At 34.0% G+C, this 21,411-nt stretch overlaps 4 protein-coding genes across 9 annotated transcripts; 2 read left to right on the top strand and 2 right to left on the bottom strand.

Annotated features, from left to right (window-relative positions):
• Window positions 1-312: 312 nt before the first annotated feature.
• On the bottom strand, window positions 313-1,830 carry Koko (cyclin Q). 2 transcript variants are annotated; one of them, XM_083051159.1, is made up of 6 exons: window positions 1,633-1,830; window positions 1,324-1,457; window positions 1,142-1,239; window positions 865-1,083; window positions 555-785; window positions 313-463 (listed from the first exon to the last, which is right to left on the bottom strand). In XM_083051159.1, exons 1-6 carry the CDS (start codon window positions 1,668-1,670, stop codon window positions 368-370), a joined length of 816 nt encoding a protein of 271 aa, XP_082907285.1. In that variant the 5' UTR covers window positions 1,671-1,830; the 3' UTR covers window positions 313-367. The 2 variants fall into 2 exon arrangements, with proteins under 2 accessions (XP_082907285.1, XP_082907284.1); XM_083051158.1 differs by having other exon boundaries at window positions 1,597-1,829.
• A 618-nt stretch (window positions 1,831-2,448) lies between these two features.
• Window positions 2,449-6,783, top strand: Thor (eukaryotic translation initiation factor 4E binding protein thor). 2 transcript variants are annotated; one of them, XM_083051162.1, is made up of 4 exons: window positions 2,449-2,638; window positions 2,733-3,033; window positions 5,823-5,978; window positions 6,288-6,783. In XM_083051162.1, exons 2-4 carry the CDS (start codon window positions 2,892-2,894, stop codon window positions 6,335-6,337), a joined length of 348 nt encoding a protein of 115 aa, XP_082907288.1. In that variant the 5' UTR covers window positions 2,449-2,638; window positions 2,733-2,891; the 3' UTR covers window positions 6,338-6,783. The 2 variants fall into 2 exon arrangements, with proteins under 2 accessions (XP_082907288.1, XP_082907286.1); XM_083051160.1 differs by having other exon boundaries at window positions 2,449-2,643.
• On the bottom strand, window positions 5,727-8,785 carry Sting (transmembrane protein sting). The gene is made up of 2 exons (XM_083051157.1): window positions 7,590-8,785; window positions 5,727-6,754 (listed from the first exon to the last, which is right to left on the bottom strand). The coding sequence occupies exons 1-2, from the start codon at window positions 8,637-8,639 to the stop codon at window positions 6,734-6,736; spliced, it is 1,071 nt and encodes a 356-aa protein (XP_082907283.1). The 5' UTR covers window positions 8,640-8,785; the 3' UTR covers window positions 5,727-6,733.
• A 664-nt stretch (window positions 8,786-9,449) lies between these two features.
• On the top strand, window positions 9,450-15,253 carry LOC145943529 (macoilin-1). 4 transcript variants are annotated; one of them, XM_083051099.1, is made up of 12 exons: window positions 9,450-10,296; window positions 11,032-11,173; window positions 11,265-11,391; window positions 11,509-11,638; window positions 11,766-11,832; window positions 11,970-12,186; window positions 12,304-12,562; window positions 12,661-12,900; window positions 13,131-13,307; window positions 14,033-14,311; window positions 14,434-14,627; window positions 14,826-15,253. In XM_083051099.1, exons 1-12 carry the CDS (start codon window positions 10,217-10,219, stop codon window positions 15,086-15,088), a joined length of 2,175 nt encoding a protein of 724 aa, XP_082907225.1. In that variant the 5' UTR covers window positions 9,450-10,216; the 3' UTR covers window positions 15,089-15,253. The 4 variants fall into 4 exon arrangements, with proteins under 4 accessions (XP_082907225.1, XP_082907226.1, XP_082907227.1 ...); XM_083051100.1 differs by having other exon boundaries at window positions 9,451-10,296; window positions 11,970-12,183; XM_083051101.1 differs by having other exon boundaries at window positions 9,451-10,296; window positions 13,149-13,307.
• The last annotated feature ends 6,158 nt before the right edge of the window (window positions 15,254-21,411 follow it).

Raw genomic sequence — 21,411 nt, 5'->3', positions numbered from 1 at the left:
CCTGTACAAGGTACATACTTTATATATGTATGTATGTATGTATGTACTTACACCTGTATGTACTACAATCAATTGAATCAATGTCCATATAATGAAGTGTCATATCTTGTCCGTATTATAAACCGTCAATTGAACGCTCGTATAAAATGAATGGCTGTCGATAGGAAATTCTAGAAATTCTCTGACACCACAAAAAATCGTTCATTAGAATAAGAAAGTAAAGATGAAATAATTCACGATAAGGACATTGATTTCAACTACAATAAAAAAAAAATAAAATAAAAAATCTTTACGACGAAACGACTGCCACAATTTTCAAGGGGGAAAAATGTTTTATTATTGTGACAAATATACAAATTCACACCTTTCAGTTATCTCTTGTCTCAGGTTCTTCGTCATATGCTGCCATAACTTTCTCCATAATTTCCCATAGCTTGTCCCTTGCTAAATCTTTGCAGAAAACCTGTTGCATGAAATAATTTACCCAAATCAGATCATGTTAGTAACCATCGTAAATGTAAATTAATACAGGAATACTACACACAAATACTTACATTGAACCATGGCTGTTGATCACACTCGTCCATCAAAGGTACAACTACGCCATAAATTTGTAATGACAAATTAATACAAGCTATTGCTATTAAACTCGGTGGATAATCGAGAATAGCTTGAGAATGATGAAAGTCTTGTAGCAATGCCATGCTAGTTTTGGCAACTGGATACTTGGACCATTCCTCTTCGCCAAACCAGGCTTGTAGAGACCTCAGGTAGTGAAGCATGTACTATAAATGATTACATGATAAACTGTTTATATATACATCACATATATGTGTTATTATACAATTAGTAATGCTTGTGTACCTTGTGTGGATGTACAGGTGTGACTTGAAATTTAAGCATTCTCATGATCAAAAGTTCAGCTTGAACAATCGCATCTCTCATACTCCAATATTGATCTCCAAGATCTAACGGCTGAGATCCTCTATGAAGCGTGTTGTAAGATACATTCATTATGTCTCTTATCTTTAATGTATCGTCCTTCACTTTACCAGCCAGATAAAGACAAGTAGAAGCTATTAGCTAAAAAAGACAAAACTTATTATATTTATTAAAAACTTATTAATATCATTATTCTTACATAATTGTCGTATCCTTGCAGTGTTGCTTCTTTAATAAATCTATGATATAACGTTGCAGCAGTAGCTACTGTCAATGGATGAGCTTCTAATTTTAATCCTACAACCAAAGAAATTTTTTATTGTCTTTTGATTTATAAATGTCACAACGAAGCGTCTATAAGATACCAAAGTTATAACATACCACATTCGAAGATAAATCGTGAAATTGTAAAACTGTCGTTGAATTTCGTATAATCGATCGTAATACTTTTTTGCAACGTATTCCTCTTTTCGCGTTGCATCGCCAGAACGTCGATTACATCCTTCATCTTAGAACTGAAAAGAAACGATGTTTAACTAACCATGTTGTTTGTGACATGCAAAGTTTCTGTGAAATCAATAACAGATCAATATTAATATCATAGGCAAAAAACGCGTAATATTTTGATCTGTCAAATATAAACCGGCATATAACCTTGTCTCAGTATCATCCAATGTGAACTCATTGTACCTGAGAGCTTCGGTACTGCTCGGCTCTGAGGGATTCATCTCGAAATCGCGCTTTACACGGAATTTCTTTAAAAATCGTAATACAAATCAATTATGTATAACAACTATCCCTTTTTTTTAGCGCAAGAGATGCCTCAAACATCACTCGCGTTATTTACATATAAATATATATGATGGTATGACGTAAATAGAGATACGCTTGCATCGTCGTACAACGATGTTCATAGAAAGATGAAAAAGGATAGATGAACATTCTTACACTAGAAATGTCAGCCAATAGGAAAATCGTATAGAGAAACCGACCAATCAAGTGCGATTGACAGTTCCACTAGTGTTCGCTCGTCTTTCGTCAATTTTTCTTTGCAACATTGGTCACCCTGTTATCCCCACCAAGATGCCCTTGGCACAGTATCCAGTAGCGCAACGCTCTGTCGGCGCCTTTGAAGTTAGTGTTGGCCAAAATGGAGTGCGCATGCGCGAGATAAGCGAGTTGCCCAGTAATGCCATCTGAACTTTTCTCTCGCTCACTCTTGTTTGTTCTCTCTCTAACTATTGCCGCCAATTTCTGCCATCAAATGTACATACACATAAACATTTAAAGAGAGCGTTTAAATGTGTTGAAGCATTTAAATGAGATGAGAGAGACCGAAACAAGTAAGAGTGAGTGAGACAAAAGTTCAGATGGCACTGCTGGGCAACTCGCTTACTTCGCGCATGCGCACTCCATTTTGGCCAACACAAAATCGAGGGAGTTGCGCTACTAGATCTACTGTGCCCTTGGAGAGGTGGGGAAGGCTATATAAGCGGACCCTGGCTTCTCGAATTTCGCGGCACTTTGCACGAGACGGGTCGACGCGTTTTTCGCTGTCCATTTTGTAGGTTATGTCGCGCTGAGGCTGCAAGCAACAAAGCGAAATTATCGCGAATTAGATTCTTAATTAGGGTCGCGTGTGAATCGGTCGAGGGACGCGCAACTCGGTGCATAAGAAGCCGGACAATCTCGACGAGTACGGTATATCCGCGATGATTAATTACGCGTAATTTGCCATTATATTGACTTGCACGCTCATATTTTTCATCTCCTTTCACTTAACTACGCAGCGGGTGCCGCTTATCTGTAATAAACAACCAGTCCGAGGGGGTGAATTTGGAGACGTCGCCGATCTCGCCTTTCTTCTCGCCGGACGTGATTAAGCGGGAGAAGAGTCGCTCCGGAGATCCAACTCGGAGGAAAGAGAGAGAGAGACGCTATTATACGAGATGTCGGCTTCTCCCATCGCAAGACAGGCTACTCAGAGCCAGAGCATACCGTCTAAGAGGATCGTCATCGACGATCCTAATCAACTGCCTACGGATTATTCGTCCACTCCCGGAGGAACTCTTTATTCCACGACACCGGGAGGTCAGTGCATCCCTTCATTCGTTTTCTCAATTTTTTATTATTATTATTATTATTATTATTAAACTCTGTTCCTGAAAGTGAAACTATTATGGTTATTGAAACTGTAGAGTTGGACTTCTATAGAAAGAAACAAGGAAAAATCCTTATCTCGAGATTCTTAGAATTTTTTTTATCTAATAGTCAATATGTATGTATATGTAATCGCATCCTTTGCATGAGAATGTGAAGAATACGATACATACATATGACAAAAGAATCGTGATGAGCATCGAATCGCGTTCGATTCGAATTCGAATAGAAAAATTCCTTGGCGCGGAATATATTTGTAATTTTTAGAGCGGTGGAAAATAATTTTTTTTTTTTTTTTTTATTCTCCGAATTTATTCTTCTCCCGATTATATCGCTTACTCTGTTTTTCTCCAACGGAACTTTCCTTAGGCAAAATATTTGACAAAGAAATGACAAATTCCGAGATGAACATCTGTCGCGATGATGTGTCTCGTGCAATCGGCAGATAAAATCAATATTGGCAGACGCGAGAATTTCTCTCTTTTTTCGCAGAATCGCGTATGCAAGCAGACGCGTAGAAATCGCACACGTGGTCTCCAAAAAAAAAAAAAAAAAAAGGAAAAAAAGCCTACTGCGACGTTTCGTGCGGAAGATGGGAAAACGTCGAGACTTTTTAAGATATCGATATTTCGTTTGATGAATCGGTGCGACCTCGATAAACAAATGCAACATGTGCAAGCGTCAAGGTCATTCGTATTTACGCGTGTTGTCAGCCGGCGCGATGCGAGATTATCTCTCTCTCGCACACTCTCGCTTCGATAACGAGCATACGTTACATAATTGCATGTTTCGGGGTTTGTTTAATATTTTGTCTGCATGGAAAAATTTGCGAAATTTTTGCGTCGTTTAAAAAAATATATATATATACATATAATATATTAAAAATTTATAATATATAATATAAAATTTATATATAATATATAATATAAAAAATTATATATAAAATAATATAAAAAATTATATATATAGATATACATATAGATAAAAATAGATAATTAATCCCCGTGATAACGTAACACAAATACGAGTTTGCGATACTAGCAGGTATATTTCACGATTCTTTAAATACATTTTCGATTAAAAAGATTGAGAGGAGTCGGCAAGGCAAACCGGAACGTGAATACATTCTGTTAGGAAAGAGAACGCGAAATATACAAAATTATAATATTTAAAAAAAGGATCCGCGTTCTTTCTGACAAATTTCGAGAAGAGGCGTCGATTGGATATAATATTTTTATTCATTATAAACAAAAATACTGTATCCGTCAGTAAGCCCAGGTCATGTGTACGTCACACATCTGGTATGACCTGCAACGTTTCTGGGCCTAAACGACCAAGGCCGAATTAATGTGCGCGACCGAACATCATCCGATGCGTAATCGGTCAACGCGTAATAATGTTTATCACCGGGCGACGCCGGCGCGGCGAGCTAAAAGTCACGGTGCTTTGAAAAACAAGTGCACAACGCTGCTAGACCGCGATAACTTTAGCTTAAATGCGCGACATGTGGTATTTCGCGCCTGATGAATATACGTGTAAATAAATTTCGCATAACATCTCTTTCGTGTAAACAATAACAATTGTTATACAATTGTCTACTTTGAAAATGAGCCCGTATTCTTATCGAATCATTGCAAAATTGCATAAATCCTTAATTATTTTGCGCTATTATTAGCCTAGATATTTTGTCAAGTAGAAAAGAAATTGTTTTAATCGTAGAAAATTTAATAGAGCATTATTTAATTTAATTTCGTCTTATGCTTCTGAGCTTTTTCAATCGGATTGCTCGAATGTTTCTTATATACGTATATATTTTCTTTTTTTATATATAATATGAATTTAAAAAATTTCTGTATTTAAAAAATTTTGCGCAAGATATTTGAATAAAAATAAGTCATCAATTATAAAAGACCTGTATCTTATACTATACTTAACTACGGACTAAAACGATACTCGACTTATGCAAAGAAATTATTTCGGTAAACATAACAGGCGATTGACTTTGTTTCACGACTATATCTTCGTACTTTCTGCGATTATGTTTATCTTGGCAATCTCGCCGATCTTTGCACTCCTTTCAAGTTGGGTAGGTATCCGTACAGAAATATACTTGTATTAATAGACGCTGTATGCGGCTTTCCATATGACTGTCGGGCTATTGTATCGTTCCTGTGTGTCATCATTATTTTTCTGCATGAAGTTTTCTTGAAAATTGGTTTATTTTTCTATTTGATTCGCCATTTTTGTTTTCTGGAAATAAAATTAGTCTTTAAAGCAAAGAGTAACTTAAAATCCTTTGTTCTGTCAAATCTCTTAATCGTATTGACAAATTATATACAATAAGCTTGTGATAAAAAAATGATATACTTTATCTTCAATAATTGATGTGTTGCAATTATATCAGATAATTCTTATCATGAGTATATTGTGACTTCAAATAACAAATACAAATATTAAAAAAGTATGAATACAAATATGAAATTGTGTTGTATATTATGTTGTGACAAATAATGACTTACATAATTTTTTGTGATATATATATATATTTCTAATCATTTCCAATCAAATTATTATTTTTTACGAATATTTCCATATAATGAAAATTTAATTATTATTAAATTTACCTGGGAAAATAACTTTATCAAGTTCTTGTAAAATCCTCTGTTGTAAAATCGAGAGATTTCATAAATTTATATATAACTTTATGATTTCTTCTGCAGGCACTCGCATTGTATATGAACGCGCGTTTTTGATGAACTTGCGAAACTCTCCGGTATCACAAACACCGCCGCGAAATACGTTGAGTATACCGTCAGAATTGCTGAAAGGCAGCACACCAGCCATCACGAGGGATCCTGCCAAAAATTCCGATAAAGGTATAAAGTTTGCTTAAATATACGATTCGATTTTATCGCGCAATTTTTGAAAATATTTTTTTAATAAAAAAAAGATTAAATACGAGAAAAGACGAAGTAATTTTATTTTCAAATAAATGGCGATTATATGTATAGCTATTTGAAAATAAAATTTATATTTGACGTGTAGTTGCATTTGTCTTGTTAGGGACTTTCAATCAATCTTCATTAAAGCTAAGCACTAATTTTTTCTTAATAAAATTGTGATCCATTCTATATTAATATTGTATGTAATAAAGATGTTTTTCTTACATTTATATAATATTGCAGATGGTCTGGTGATCGAGGAATCTGCAGAACAGTTTGAAATGGACATGTAATAAATATAATCTGCCGATCGTTTACCATAACGATTTAAATGTGTTCGTAGCCGTACTTGAGAGTACTGTTAATTTACTCGGATGACAAGTGCAAGAGTACGGCTAACGTGCTTCAACACTGTGCCTTTTGCCAATGGCCTTACAAGTAAGAATTATGAGTTCTTTTTTAAGAAGATATTCTTTGACAAAGCAGCAAATGCCTTATATATATTGCAAATAATTTCATTCTCGATACTAATTCTTGTCCAATATAATACATATATTATGCATTAAAAAAATACGATCGTGAACATGGAGATGCTAATTGTACACGATGCGAATTGTACATGTACCATATTTCAGATTTAACGATCGTTAAGTCTTCCTTTTAGAATTGCCGATGGGATGCTTTGTAATCTATTTCTTAAGAACTTGTATCTGTGAATAAATGACAAATTTTATACATAGATATACACATTTTACTATTATCTTTTATACATTATAAAAACATCTTTAAACAAGTATAAGTTATTTAAATTTTATATTTTATATAAAATTTAAATAACCGATTAAACCACATGCACATATAAAAATTAATATTATAAATAAAATTATAATTAAATTTTTATATTTTTAAATTATATCGAAAAAAATTGTGTGTATGTATGTGTGTTTATGCATTAAGCCTAGTCTACAATAGAGTCGTAAGGTCGTAAACGTAAGAAATTGACCAATCGCAGTTGAATTCGAGGAGAATAATCGACTGTGATTGGTCAATTTCTTACGTTTACGACCTTACGACTCTATTGTAGACTAGGCTTTAATCTTAAACTCTTATATAATCTTAGTTTATAAAGGAAAATTATTATATAAATAATATATCTTAAAACTTTGCTTACAATATATTTCATTAATGTCGCGAAAATATAAAATATGAAAAAAAGATCGCTATTTGTCAAAATAGTAAAAATTGATTAACATACGTTTTAAATTATATAACATAATTCAACTTGTCATATATACTCGCAACAAATTTGATCACTTTGATACTACATTAAAAAAGTTAGTTCTCTGCTCTGCCAATATAATATAACCTTTGGCACAAGTAGCATAAATGTGATCAAACAAGTTTATTAATTATGTATGTGCATATAGGATTCTACATATATAATAATCTTATAAAATTTATCCCCCAAAAAATGCAAGACATACTCAATTTCTTTTAAAATACTTATTTGGAACTTGTTATTTCAGATATTCTTTCGAAAATTACCTTTGCAACATTAACTCTAACTCCTTTCGCATCGTAATCATTGTAATAAATTAATTCACACAAATTTCTTGTATTTGGTTCGCTTTCCAAAATTTCTTGTAGTTTTTGATAAAATTTCATGGTAATCTCGTTTCTGTATTGTTTGTATGCAGTGGACTCTGGATGATTGTGCTTCTGTACTTCGTAAAATGTTAGCAACGGTGTCGCACCTTCCGCCACCACGTATACTGGATCCGAGTTTCTGCCATTCATATATATCTTGTAGGCGCTGTTGTGGTACGTTCTTTTTATCGTACCGGCTCGATCACGTTTTTCCTCTTCCAATTCGCGCACACTCTCCATCCATTGATCCGACGCTTCCTTCAAATTTGGTGGGATATATCCAGACGACGGTATCAAAATGAACAGCTTGTGCACCGGGAAAATTATATCATGCTTGTCCTCGAAATTTTCAATCCTTTCAATGATGCTCTTGCTGTCGGTGGTGCCGCTATTCGGTAGAATCAATCGCAAATAACCATAGTAGAAGCTGTATGCCATACCCGTGCCATAATCCAGACCTTTCATAGCATCGAGATCGAGCAATGGACTCTTCTCCCACTCAGCCAGATTCGTTATCCTCAGCAAGTAGAAGGAAAATATCATCGTCGGGATGCTGACGTAGGGACCGAAGTCCCATATATGATTCAACGGATATCCTAGAACGATGATCGTCGATACAATCAGAAAAAATGGCACGCTGATAACGACTACCAACATCGACGCGATGTTGAGGGCAAAGTTATGACTTACTATCGACACTCCTTGTTCGGACTGCGAATCCGCACTTGTCAACGAGACCATCGTTCTAAACAGACGCAGTATTGCGTCACAAGATAAAAATATTACGAGGAATACGGACGTAATATAACACGTCGTCATCAACGACGATATCATCCCGTCTTTCTTCGCTTTGTATATAACCGGGATGGTGAAGACGACGACGAGGATGACGCTGTGCAGATAAGTCTCCAATTTACGATCAAACGGTGGATATTTTACGCTCTCCATCTTGACGGATCACTCGTTTGACAGATCGTCGCCGGTTGACAAGTTTGCCGGGGACAAGTTTGAACGAATCTGACCGTGCAAAGGCGCGGACAGGCGCCAAAGTATCTTCGCAAGATAGGATTTCGCGGAATAGATAAGCAACATGCTCGGTTTGCACATTTTTATCTGATAAATTGCAATCAACCAATCACGCGCCTAGGATGTACAATATGGCGTCCTCGATATTAAGCAATTCGATTGGTCCATTTCTTCGCGTCTGCGTATGATGGAAAGAAAAGTACACTTGCCAATCTACGTATTATTTATTTCTTTAGTCGCTCTTTCGCGCGAAAATTGAAACGTCAATGCTTTGTGCAATTTTTTCCATGTCATTCGTTTGCATAAATTATTAGTAAAAAAATGTAAAAGAGAGAAATAGATAATAAATATTAGATTTACAAGATAATCATTTTAAACGTTTATATGACATTTTATAAATTATCTCATTTTTGTTTTTTAATAATTTTTAAGTTTCGTTTCTTACAAGCTTGATGGTGGTTCATAGATTGATGACGATGAAAAAATTGGATTTCTCGAAGTCGACAAACATCTTTGACAAGTTGAAAGGAAAGGGAAAAGAAAAAATAGGCGATATTGAAATTTCTGCAGAGTCGCAGATCTTTCCGCATGATGAACCGGAGAAACAAAGCGCAACTGTTTCTCATTCCTTTTATTTTTTTTCATTCGCCGCGTCTTTCAATGGCACACCTGTCGGACCTGACGACGACCCTTGACGACGTTTCGTAATCGCTATATATACGGACGATTATTCAGTAACGGTTTTCGCGCAGCTGCGCGTCTCCCCGAAGTCCCCGATAGGATAGTCATCACGGAAGCGAAGCATCGGCCAGCAGCTTCGCTTTTGGTAACGCGCGTCAGAGAAGGACGGCGCGGAAAACGAGGGAAGGAGACAGACAAACGCGCGTGTTGCCAGGTCGGAGCGCCGTTGAAACGCGAATGAAACGAGCCGATGGACCGACCGCAGCACGGTCGGGAGACATCTACGATCGATAAAGGCTCGTGGAGAGAGAGCCCGAAATCGTCGCGCGGCGGAAAATCGCGACGGCGCGAGGAAGAGAGAGAAAGAGATAGCTAGAGAAAGGAAGGAAGAAAGAGAGAGAAAGAAAGACGGATCGGATCGGCAAACGATCTCCTTTTGACAGCTACCGCTTTGACGATTTTCCCGGACGCGGACGATCCTGCGCGCGGGACTAATGCGTAATCGGCAGGTGATTTCACGTCGCTGATTAAGCGCCATGTCCCGCGATGGACCAATCAGCTGCTTGGTAAACCGCCGCGAGACCTCGAGAATCTGTCCCCCACAGACGAATGACAACAAAAGAGACTGATAGAAGTCGCGCGCGCGAGAGAGAGAGAGCCCGAGGCCCGAGTTTTTTCGCACGCGAGTGTGTGTTGTATCCCGCGCGTAAGTCGAGGGGTGATATCCGCCGCCGCTGTCGCGGCTGATTTTTTTCCGTTCCCGTAGCGCGCCGCGAGTAACGTCGCTTCGCTTTGGTCAAGTGAAAGTGTCGAGGAATATGAAGAGGAGAAATGTCGAGTGCGGTAAGCTTCGGAGGCCCTTGAAACGCAACAAGCTCACCGAGGGAATCTACGGAAGGTAAATTTTCTCTCCCTCTCTCTCGCTCTCGCTCTCGCCGCCATATGCGTGCAACATCTACGCCGAGATAGGAATGGCCGTTTCTCCTCTCGACGTAGGAGAGAAAAAAAATAACCAAAAATCTGCGACGCGAGATGAAGGAGATGCTCGCGAGGTCAACGGCGACCGGACCGTCTCGACGCCGAGAGGCCGATCGCGCCAACGACGCATCGGAAGGCATCGTCTTCGGCGTTTGACATTTACCTCCGAGATACACAAACATCCTCACCATTCGCGCCTGTTTTTCCTATCAATTCCCTCTCGTCTTTCTTTCTCTCTCTTTCAGACTCTTAAATCCTAGACTCTTATATCTCTATCTTACATATACACACGCAGCATTCGTGTGCTGCGTGTATGACTTACAGGCAGCTAATGTCACAATAACAAAATGAAGCAGATGCGACAGTCGATTGACTTTCCAGCAGTATTTTTTTTCTTTTTTTTTTTTTTCCCCTCTTGTTCAGAAAGAGCACGAGCTCTTATCGTGTTATATAAGTCTCTTGTGTGTTTTCGATAACATCATCTATATGTCTTGTCATCAGCATTCCGATAGACTTCTATATACAGTAAATGAAAGCAAGGAGAGACGTTTACGTGTAGATATAAATATAAATATAACTAATCTAACTCTCTCTGATCCAACAAGTAGCGAATCATTTGAATAAAATATAAAATATACAATTGTATTTGTTTCAGTACCTTGCTTTATCTAAAGTTTCTTCTACTATGGGCCATGGTAATTTTGGCAGACTTCATTTTGGAATTCCGTTTTGAATTCTTGTGGCCATTCTGGCTACTCCTCCGAAGCGTTTACGATTCCTTTAAATATCAAGGCTTGGTAGGTACTATAGCGTTATACAATAATATATACAATAGTAAACGATTGTACAGCATTATATGAATGATGGTTTTTTCTTTCTTTGTTTCAGGCCTTTTCCGTATTTTTTATTTGTATTGCACTTACGTCAGACATGATTTGCTTTTTTTTCATCCCTGTGCATTGGCTGTTTTTTGCCGCCAGCACTTATGTTTGGGTGCAATATGTTTGGCACACAGGTATGTAAAAAACGAGATAAGATGAATATGTGATGACTTTTGCTACATATAAATAGAATAGATATTGCGTAAATTATAATGAATACAAAGAACTAATTAAATCTTGATATTGTTTAGATAAAGGTGTGTGTCTACCGACTGTGATGCTGTGGCTACTCTTTCTATATATAGAGGCAGCAGTGCGGTTACGTGACTTACGTCATATGCCGTTTCATCTAGACCTCTGTCGGCCGTTTGCAGCACATTGGTATTGTTTCCTCTTATTTTTGCGAAAACGTATAATTAAATCTAATGCTTTTATATACAGCTCTTTATATACATCTATCAAAATAATTTACTGACATTCCACATTTTTATATAATGCATATTTTCAGCATTGGCTATCCTGTAGTTACATTGGGCTTTGGTTTTAAAAGCTATGTAGGCTACAGAATGAGGCAGGTTAGTCTTTAACAAATTTACATTTATTTGTCACACTTATACAAATACAAAAGTAACTTTGCAATGCATTTATTGCATGATATATGATAAATACAATTATTATAATTTATATATCTCGATTTCTCTTTGTTTCACAGAGAAAACAGAAAGATGTAGCAAAAGAGAACGAGTTCTATCTGCAATTACTGCAGCAAGCACTGCCTCTAGAGCAACAAGCTATGTCGATGCAGCAGATCCAACCACAAGTGCAGCCACAGACGCAACATGTCACTGCGTCGTTGGAACAACACGTTAAAACTCAAACACACAAATTAAGTCCACAATATAATCCAAGCCCTGAAAAAAGCAGAGGTAGCTTGTATTTATTATCAATAAATACTTTCATGTTTATATATATTTTTTTTATCTTTGTATAAACATGTTTTATCGCGATTAAACACACTTTAAATGTGGCTTTATTTATTCTTTCAGAGGGCAGTAACAGTTCTATAGAAACAAACGTACAAAATGGTGGAGTACACAATAGTAGCCAAATCACACCACAATCACAGAGTGCTACTACCAAAGGTACTCATAGAAAATCCTTAGACAAGAGTGAAAAGCAGGAAGAGCAGCATAATAAACATAATGTATCAAATAATTCACCGTCAGACAAAAATGATAAAAGATTTATACACAGTAATGGAAATACAGTACCCCACAGTGACATACAGCTCATCGAGAGGGTGGGGTACGTTCAATTTTTTTATATCAAAAGAATTATTTATCTTTTTAATTTTACATTATAATTCCACACTTCAGATTCTTACTAACAATATTTTAAAACAGATCTGTAAATGATTTCGACATAAATGAAGTAGAAAAGGACAAGTCTATCAAGGGTTGCGGACACACTACAATAAAATCGCAATCAAACGGCTCGGTAACGGGAAAATGGAATAATGTGAAGGAAAGTCGAGATTCATCGTCGACTACCAATGTTCAACGCGAACGTAAAGCTCGACAGGTCAAAAATACAGGTGACATCACGGCAGAGCAGCAAAAACAACAAGAAGATTATTATCAAAGGTATATTATAAAAGAGGAATCTCTTGTAGATATAATTATCATAAGATACTGCGGAAATATTCTGCTAATAATCCCTACATGTTTTCACAAAGGCACAGATCGAAACTCTAATGACAAATCTGGTATTTCTTGTATCTCTCTGTACTTAGATATCGAATCTTGTATCGCTTTGTATATCGTCAGTGTAGATTAGTCATCAATTTCTTTAGCATAATTTGTCATTGAAATAGGTTACTGGTGTGTCGCAGGCTCGAGGCGGATATCAAACGCTTGAAATCAGACTTGCAGTCGAGTCGACAGTTGGAGCAAGAATTACGATCGCAAATCAATACCTTGCTTAATGGAGAGCGACAGGCTAAGGGCGACATTCAACAACTCCAACATGACAATGATCAACTACAGAGCAAGTAAGTGTAACGATTGCGAGAATTAGTTTTTGTAACTTATATGTGAACTATGAATTATTTATAAATTTATTGATCATTTTTCCATCTTTTTCCACACACATTTTTAGTCATTTCATTAAATATTTATTTAAATACACAGTATATACACAGGGAAAGTATTTTGTATGTACCTATATAAAACATATACACACTTCAAACAATTCAATATTTTCAATTTTTATATATTCAAATTTATAACATTTATTATATAATTAGTCACGTTTATTTTGTCATAATTTTTGACTGAAATATTAATAATTGCCTTTCTATATCCATGTTAGTATCCAGACAAAGATTACCGTCTGGTAAATCTGCAGAAAATTAATTTCTTTAATCAAGCCGCGTTTTCAATTAAAAGTATGAAGACTACGTAAAAGGTATATAAAATTGTAGTTTGTATATTTTACGATGGTTCAATAATTGATTTTAAATAATAATGATTAAATTTCTTTTGCAACACGCACATACACAATAAATCTTCAAATATGTCATATTAGGGAGTTATTATGTAACAACTCTCTTATATCCATAAGTTTGTATACACGATTCTTATTTTATATAGTCAAATACATATGTAAAACTAAATATTGTAATTTTAACTCGAATTAAAAAAGGATATACATGTTCCTATTTTGACTTGCGAATAAAATTGAACAAATCCTAAAACGCAAATTTTCACATTATAGATTGCATGGTCTAGTGACGGCGCGTCAACTGGACAAGCAAACGATGTCATCGTTGGAAAAGCGAATTGCAGACGAGAGGAAACAACGTACTGCATGCGAAGCGTCCTTGGTCTCTGAACGGAGGGCACGGCGGGCTGCCGAGGAGGCACGTTCCGCGGTTCCACCGCCACCACCTCCGCTCATTAGGCAAGAATGCACCGACGTGTGTAAAAATCGAAGATCACAAATGGAACAGGATCTTAAAAATTTGCGCCGTGAACTCAAATCGAAGGAAGAAAGGTAAGAACAAACACTGTGTAGACCTCAATTATACATGTGCGCGTAAGAATTATGTTAGATAATGTTAAATAATCTCGAAATTAACAATGCACACGTGTGTGCGTCGCACATTGACGCATCAGGTGTAACGTATTGGAAAAAGATACAGCGCGTTGCAAAGAGAACCACAGAGAGTCTGAAATTTTACTTGCTGCACTCAACGCGCTACAGGACAAAAACGCGCATTTGGAAAACAGCTTGAGCGCGGAGACACGTATAAAACTTGATCTTTTCTCGGCACTCGGCGAAGCTAAGCGGCAATTAGAAATCCGCGAAAGTAAGTAATAATAGTTTTATTCATTTTTTATCTCGTGTGTGTGTGTGTGTGTACATACATACTCTTTAACTTTTTAAACATTTTCCTGATTGAAAAACGAAATTACAATTTATGAAGAAAAATATGCTGCGCAATATTACATTGCAAATTGTTATCGATGCCAATATATGTATCTCATACTATTCTTCATTAAATCAGGCTTAATCAGATCTCACGAGAAAGAAATCGAGATGTTGAAAACAAAAATAGCGCAAGATTTAGCTGTGATGCCACAAGACACATTTGGTCCAGCGCCAACCTGTGCGACGTCCAAGCTACGTTTAAATAGTGAAGTGAGAGTAGCAGGAACAAAAATACGTTCAAACGAAAGTCCCTGTCCGGGGTGTACCGTGTCGAATTTGGATCCGAATGCGACAGCGTACACGCCTAAAAGCTCCCTCGTAACGTCGACCGAAGCTTAAAAACTGCAATTGTTCTCTCATCAAAACCCGATAGTAGGATGTATCAATTACAAAAGGATGTTTCAAGTTTCTCCGTGGAAATATTAACCATTTAGTTCCTTCAAGTATATGGCGAAACGGATTTATCGATATCAGATCTTTCCTGTATTCATCTTCTTCGAGAAGGTAATATTTTTATCATATGCAGATTTTCTTAATGTGTAAAAGAAATCTGAAAGTCTTCCATGAGAAACTTTATGAAACATGTTTTGTATCGTGTCCTTTCAGAGAAAAAAAATGAAACCGTTGACATTACTTATGATCACACGACGCGACAAATTGGTTTCTAGAAGGTCGCGAAAATCCAGCGACAGTCTTAATTTGTAACATTTATGCTGCGGATTGATCTTACAGATATATATATGATAATTTGTACCAGAGTGAACAAAAAAAATATTTCCGCGCATATATAAATATCAATAATATTATATGATATTACCATGCCTACTTTTGAAAATCAATATATTACTAGGGCTAAATATCCGGATAATTTAATATTCGAATTATCTGAAATCATTATTATCCAGATATTATCTAGATAATAATTATTCAGATAATGATTATCAGATAATCTGAATATCCGGATTAACTGAATAGATTTGAATCTTTAAGTTCTTTCTTGAGAATTCAAATCTATGAATTTGCAAATTTGGATTCAAATTATCTGAATTATGAAAAAAATTGGTAGAATATTAATTGTCATAATAACACAAATAATATAGTAAAATTTAAAGCAAGCAATTTATAGAAAATTATTTATTTAAAATTAATATTTAAATTATATTTAAATTTATTAAAATTGATCTTTTATTATATAATTATTTATTATATAAATTATTTATTATATAAATAAAATTACAAAGTCAATAATGCAAAAAAATAACAGTTTTTATCTTAATTGCATTTATATAATGTCAAATTTAACATATATGATAATTATGTACTTTGTAATTAATCTTCTACTTTTATTTAATAAATAGCTCGGCTCAACTAATTATTAAATCAACAGATTCAAAAATTTTTGAAATATTAAAAATCTACTTATTCGGATAGTTTAAATATCGGGATTTGAGTAACCGCATAATTCCGTGAATTAATTAACAGCACATGCGAATTATATTTAGCCCTAATATTGATTGTCAGTTTATATGTAAGTAAAATATGTTTTATACCTTACACAAAAATTTTCGTACAAAAAGTCTATTTTGCTAAATGCATATGTCATATGAAAATAATTGTTTCTTATGATACACAAGATATATTTTATGTTTATCTGTTTATTGATTTCTATGTGTTAAAATTCTAATTGATTTTTAACATTGGCGAAAAGTGATAACGCATAAATATCTTACTAGCTAAAATTCGGATAAAGGAGATGTTAATATCTGTAATCTTCTCGCAGCATATGCCTAAACATACGATGACTTGTCAAAGATGTTTTCTTATTCAAGTCGTATAACTGAAGCTAGTCCATCATACAAACTCTATTTAAATATCATTGGCGTGTCGAGCCATTTTACGTTATGCGATTATCATGCAGAAATGAGCGATTGACAACAATAGGATGAAATATGAGCGTTATAGCATTCAAGAAGGATCAAAGTAAATGTCGCGACGCTAAAATTGTTTTAGATAATCATATGCCCGTACGATGATATTCTCATACATACATACACACGTGCGTATTTTTTTGTGCTTTTAAATTCTAATATATTTTTAGTTAAATAATTCTCTTTTATGTATTGGCTTTCAAACGGTATGAAGTAGCCATTACATTTACTTTTCGCAAAAGTAAAAATGAGATTCATATGTGTGATGAAAACGATTGATTCGTAAAATTCGTTAAAAAATGTGATGGCTAATTTGATCTGAATTGAAAAATTCTGGCATACGATGATCATACTGGTATATGAGATTATGTAATGCCATACTATGTTAAAAAAAAAAAGAAAGAGTTTAAATGTGAGATAATAATTTTATTATAAGTACAAAAGTAGAGAGCAAAGTTATCTTCGAATTGGTTGCTTTATTTAAATAAGAATATTTAATTTTCTATTTAACGACATTGAATTGTTGAAATTATATTGTGACTAGATGTAAAGGTTTTTTTTTTTTCTTTTCTTTTATGACGTCCATTAATATAATTTCTGATTTAAGGACAGAAAAATTTTGTTTTTCTTTCTTTCTTTCTTTTTTTTTTTCTTTTTTTTAATTGTTCTTAACATATATATGTATAAGTATACAAAATATGTTGCATTGCTTTGACAAATTATGGCACCATTGAAGGCATTGCGGTATATAATATTTAAATGATCTGTCTACTTATAAAAATATAACAATTTATGTATGGCGTATATATTTAAGTATATATTTAGTGCAAATTCTTTTAAATATTCGCGCAAATTGTGTGCGTCTATTAATTTATCAGTTCATTAGTTACACTAAATATGTAGAGGTATATAATATTATAATTTTGATTTCTATACAGATTTTTTTTTTTTTATATATTTTCATCTTAAAAATTGATAAAAAGTTGTTGTATAATTTTAATTGGCTTACAGAGTGTTTGAAAGAGTTGTTGAGAATGCGTGTGGCATTACGAATAATTAATCGATAACGATCAAAGAAATCGTTTGAATCAAATTAATCGACATTGACAAAATCTATTTTTTTTTTTTTTTATCCGCAAGAAAGCCAGTACTTGCTTCATTACGTTGGAAATGTTGTGTAACACTTGTTAACTATTACGAGGTCATTCTTTCTCTCTTCCATAATTGTACATACAAAGCATTGTCATGACAATTTACTTATGGACATTAGTAGTGGATCATGACCAACTAGTCAAGTGAAGAAGGAAGTTTTACGAGCACAAATATTTATTAGAAAATATTCAAAGCTTTTGTCTTCTATGGAAAGAGAGGATACAGAATCCTTTCATTTCATTAAAATTTAGTATCTGGACTCTCATTGGATAATGAATTGTACGAGTCCACATTTCTCAGATGATCCACATAAAGAACGTTGTAAAGGCTTTCCTGCACAATGTGTATTATTAAATTCTGAATTTTAATCTTTAAAAGAGCAGTGCTCTGAATTTATTCTAAGAAAGTTACGTGAAAAAGTTTTCTAAGTTGCATACATTAATAATTATATATAATATATATATATATATATATATATATATATATATATATATATATATATTGTGTATTCATATACTCTCTTCGATACACGAGATATATAAAAGAAACTCCAATGGTTGCTAGTTTATGAAAAGCAAAGAAAATCGTGTGTATGCATTTCTGTTTCCGAATTGTTGTCCCAGTGTCAAAGATATTACACTTACCTTTGATCTTGCGAATAAATCGTTGATAAGTTTCGATTAGATTTGCGTTTGCTTACATTTGTTTGTACACTGATAATGTAGCGAAGACGATACAGTGAAGATGTGTAAATATTTGTCGGAAAGAGGAACTTTGATACCGCCGTTGGGTGTAATGTGTAACGCATGGGTGTGATTGTTAGGGCACTTGCGTGGCATAGTCATTTTTGCTATACAAGGTCACTTTAATTTACGAATTACGAATATGATATTTGCCGATTTCATTGATGATACAAGATGCGAAAATATATATAAATACTAAAACGACGAGCTTGTCAGCAAAAAGAAAAACAAGAAAATAAAGGTCAAGGAAACTATTAATTGTCAAAAAAGTATCGATCGTGAATTTATGTACCTGACCAGGATGTGTAGTAATTTTTTTCGTTTTTTTTTTTGGCTAATTTACTTATCTTGGATTCAATTCCACTAGAAGTCTGGCTTAATAAGCAATTAATATTATTATTAAACGAGATAATATCGTGCACATTGAGTTATTGTGATATGCATACATATACACAGCCACAAAGGGAAAAAAAACCACTGACGCGCGTATATAAAACACACGTATACACACGCATATATATCACGTGTAAATATACATTCGCTTTTTACATATTTATTTGTGTATACTCGTACATTGCGCGCACGTCGGAATATACGTGCAGTTATCTACGTGTATATACATGCATATATGTATAATTATTTTAGTTATTATACAATAATGTTCTCTTACCATAATAAATTAATAATGAGATAATTAATCGATCGCCGTAGGTAAGTTTCCTATTTTCCAAACGCATTATTTCACTTGGCGCGATAAGAAGATATGTGCATAACGTACTTAATTTTTTACTTTAGATTTCATTCAGCGTTTCTTTTCGAATGTGTGCGAGAGAGAGAAAGAGAGAAAAAAAATTGAGGTGTGCACAAATTCAAGTACTCTTGTAATACCTGCTTCCTGAATAATTTGTAAGTTCCCTGATATTTTACATAACTTATAATTTATTAAGTCAGCGAGGACAATAAAAAGTTTTTCCGTTTTTTATACTAAAATTTCGGCGTCAAGTCTAATCGCAATTTTAGTGAAAAAAAAGTATCGCGGATGTTTGTATTTTAAATATATTAGTTATTGTAACATCTTATTATGCGCTTCCGAGAACATTTAACTGCGTATTTATTTTGTTATTATTATAGCGTTAAGTAATCACCGAGCGAGACGAATGTAACATAATAAGTTGCAACAACAACATATAGTTATTGATCTCATCATATACTGCGCGACCATATACAATAAACACGCAAATGCCCTTGTTAAAAAATTTAAGAAAGAAACTGACATGTAGAATGTGACTCGTTGAGAAAATTTTTAACGTATTGTAATGCTTTTTGTGGACAAAACAGATGAAATGAATGTGTCACGTCGACATATAATCTCGATTGACGCCTAAACAAAAAGACACACACGTGCTCCTTATCACATACCATACATACGTGAACGTCTGTTTAATGAAATTAAGAAATCTGGATAAACAATTCTTTTACCATCGATCGTGTAAGACTCTCGTAAAACATGTAACACAGCATATACGCCCTATTATATCATATACATTATGCGTTTCTATCGTTAATTCATATAACTTGAGCTTGAGAATCCTATATTTGAACTATGGCACTTTTCTACTCCGGTGCTACACAACAATCTCATCTATATTTATAAATGATTCTTCTTTCGCATATTTTCTGTCTATCAGTCATATAGAATATATTTGACCTTTGTTTTCATATTGAAATATACATGATTTGTAAATTCTCTTCTTTTATCTTTTTAAGAGTATGAGAATTTCCTATTGGATAAAAATTGAAATTTCCCTCCTTGTTTTAAACATGTAAATTTGGTAAAAAAAATGGTTCTTTCACAATTTTTATAGATTATGAAAAAAAAAATGTAAATTTTTTTTATAGAATAATGTTGCTTTACATGTTACTATCATTCAATGGGTCTAGATGCCCAGATACAAAAAGGACTTAGATACAAGTGACAAATTCTGAAAGAAGCCATGATTGTTATAATATTTGATATCTGTATCAGATATAGTAACTCTGAAACGCTTATCTTGGAAAATCTTGGAATAAAAATCGTATAAATAAAAGAAATAACTTACTGGGAAGAAAAACATTTAAAAATTGCTTTTGAATATATATACATATATATGTATGTATATATATTCAAATTACCTAATTATACAAAAGGACCGTAACTTTCAAAACATTGTAAGGAATTAGAAAGATTATTGATATTAATAGTGAATGACTTTTCATTGTGTATTAAGTATCGCTACATATATGCTCTAGTAATATTTATTAAAATAAACATTGTAAAAACCGATATAAAAATATATTGCATAATAATTTATATATAAAATAATTACATATACATACAAGCATTAAGCATTTATCAAATTCCAATATTAATGCATTCTAATATAATTTAATGTCATCACATTTTTATTTATTTTTATACGATTTTATCACATACTTTTTTTTATGTACCTCCCATTTCTTTTCTAATATAATTAAAAGCAAGGAGGGGAACTTTCACGCTTTATTAGTTATTTATCGCGATGATGACACTGGGTAACATAATCCGACATATTTTGAATATTATTTCGTTTAGTGAAAGTATTTAAATAAATTCTTATAGAGAATTAGAGGTTGTGTGCAGAAATACAAATTAAGAGTTAAGAATTCATAGAAGTCAATCTTCTGAATAATGTTAATCCGATTGACAGTCTCTTTTATAAACAGGATAAGATTCATTCAATGTAATAGAGTAACTATGAGCAATACACAAAAATGAGCAAATGTGTTAGTTGACAATATAATGTAGAGAACACACCAATTA

Source organism: Prenolepis imparis, unplaced genomic scaffold (assembly GCF_030444845.1).
Source record: "Prenolepis imparis isolate NDT839.2.m4 unplaced genomic scaffold, iyPreImpa1.0 SCAF_12, whole genome shotgun sequence".
Taxonomy (NCBI): domain Eukaryota; kingdom Metazoa; phylum Arthropoda; class Insecta; order Hymenoptera; family Formicidae; genus Prenolepis; species Prenolepis imparis.
Note: the sequence above shows the minus strand (reverse complement) of the source record. Positions and strands in the feature narration are given on the sequence as shown.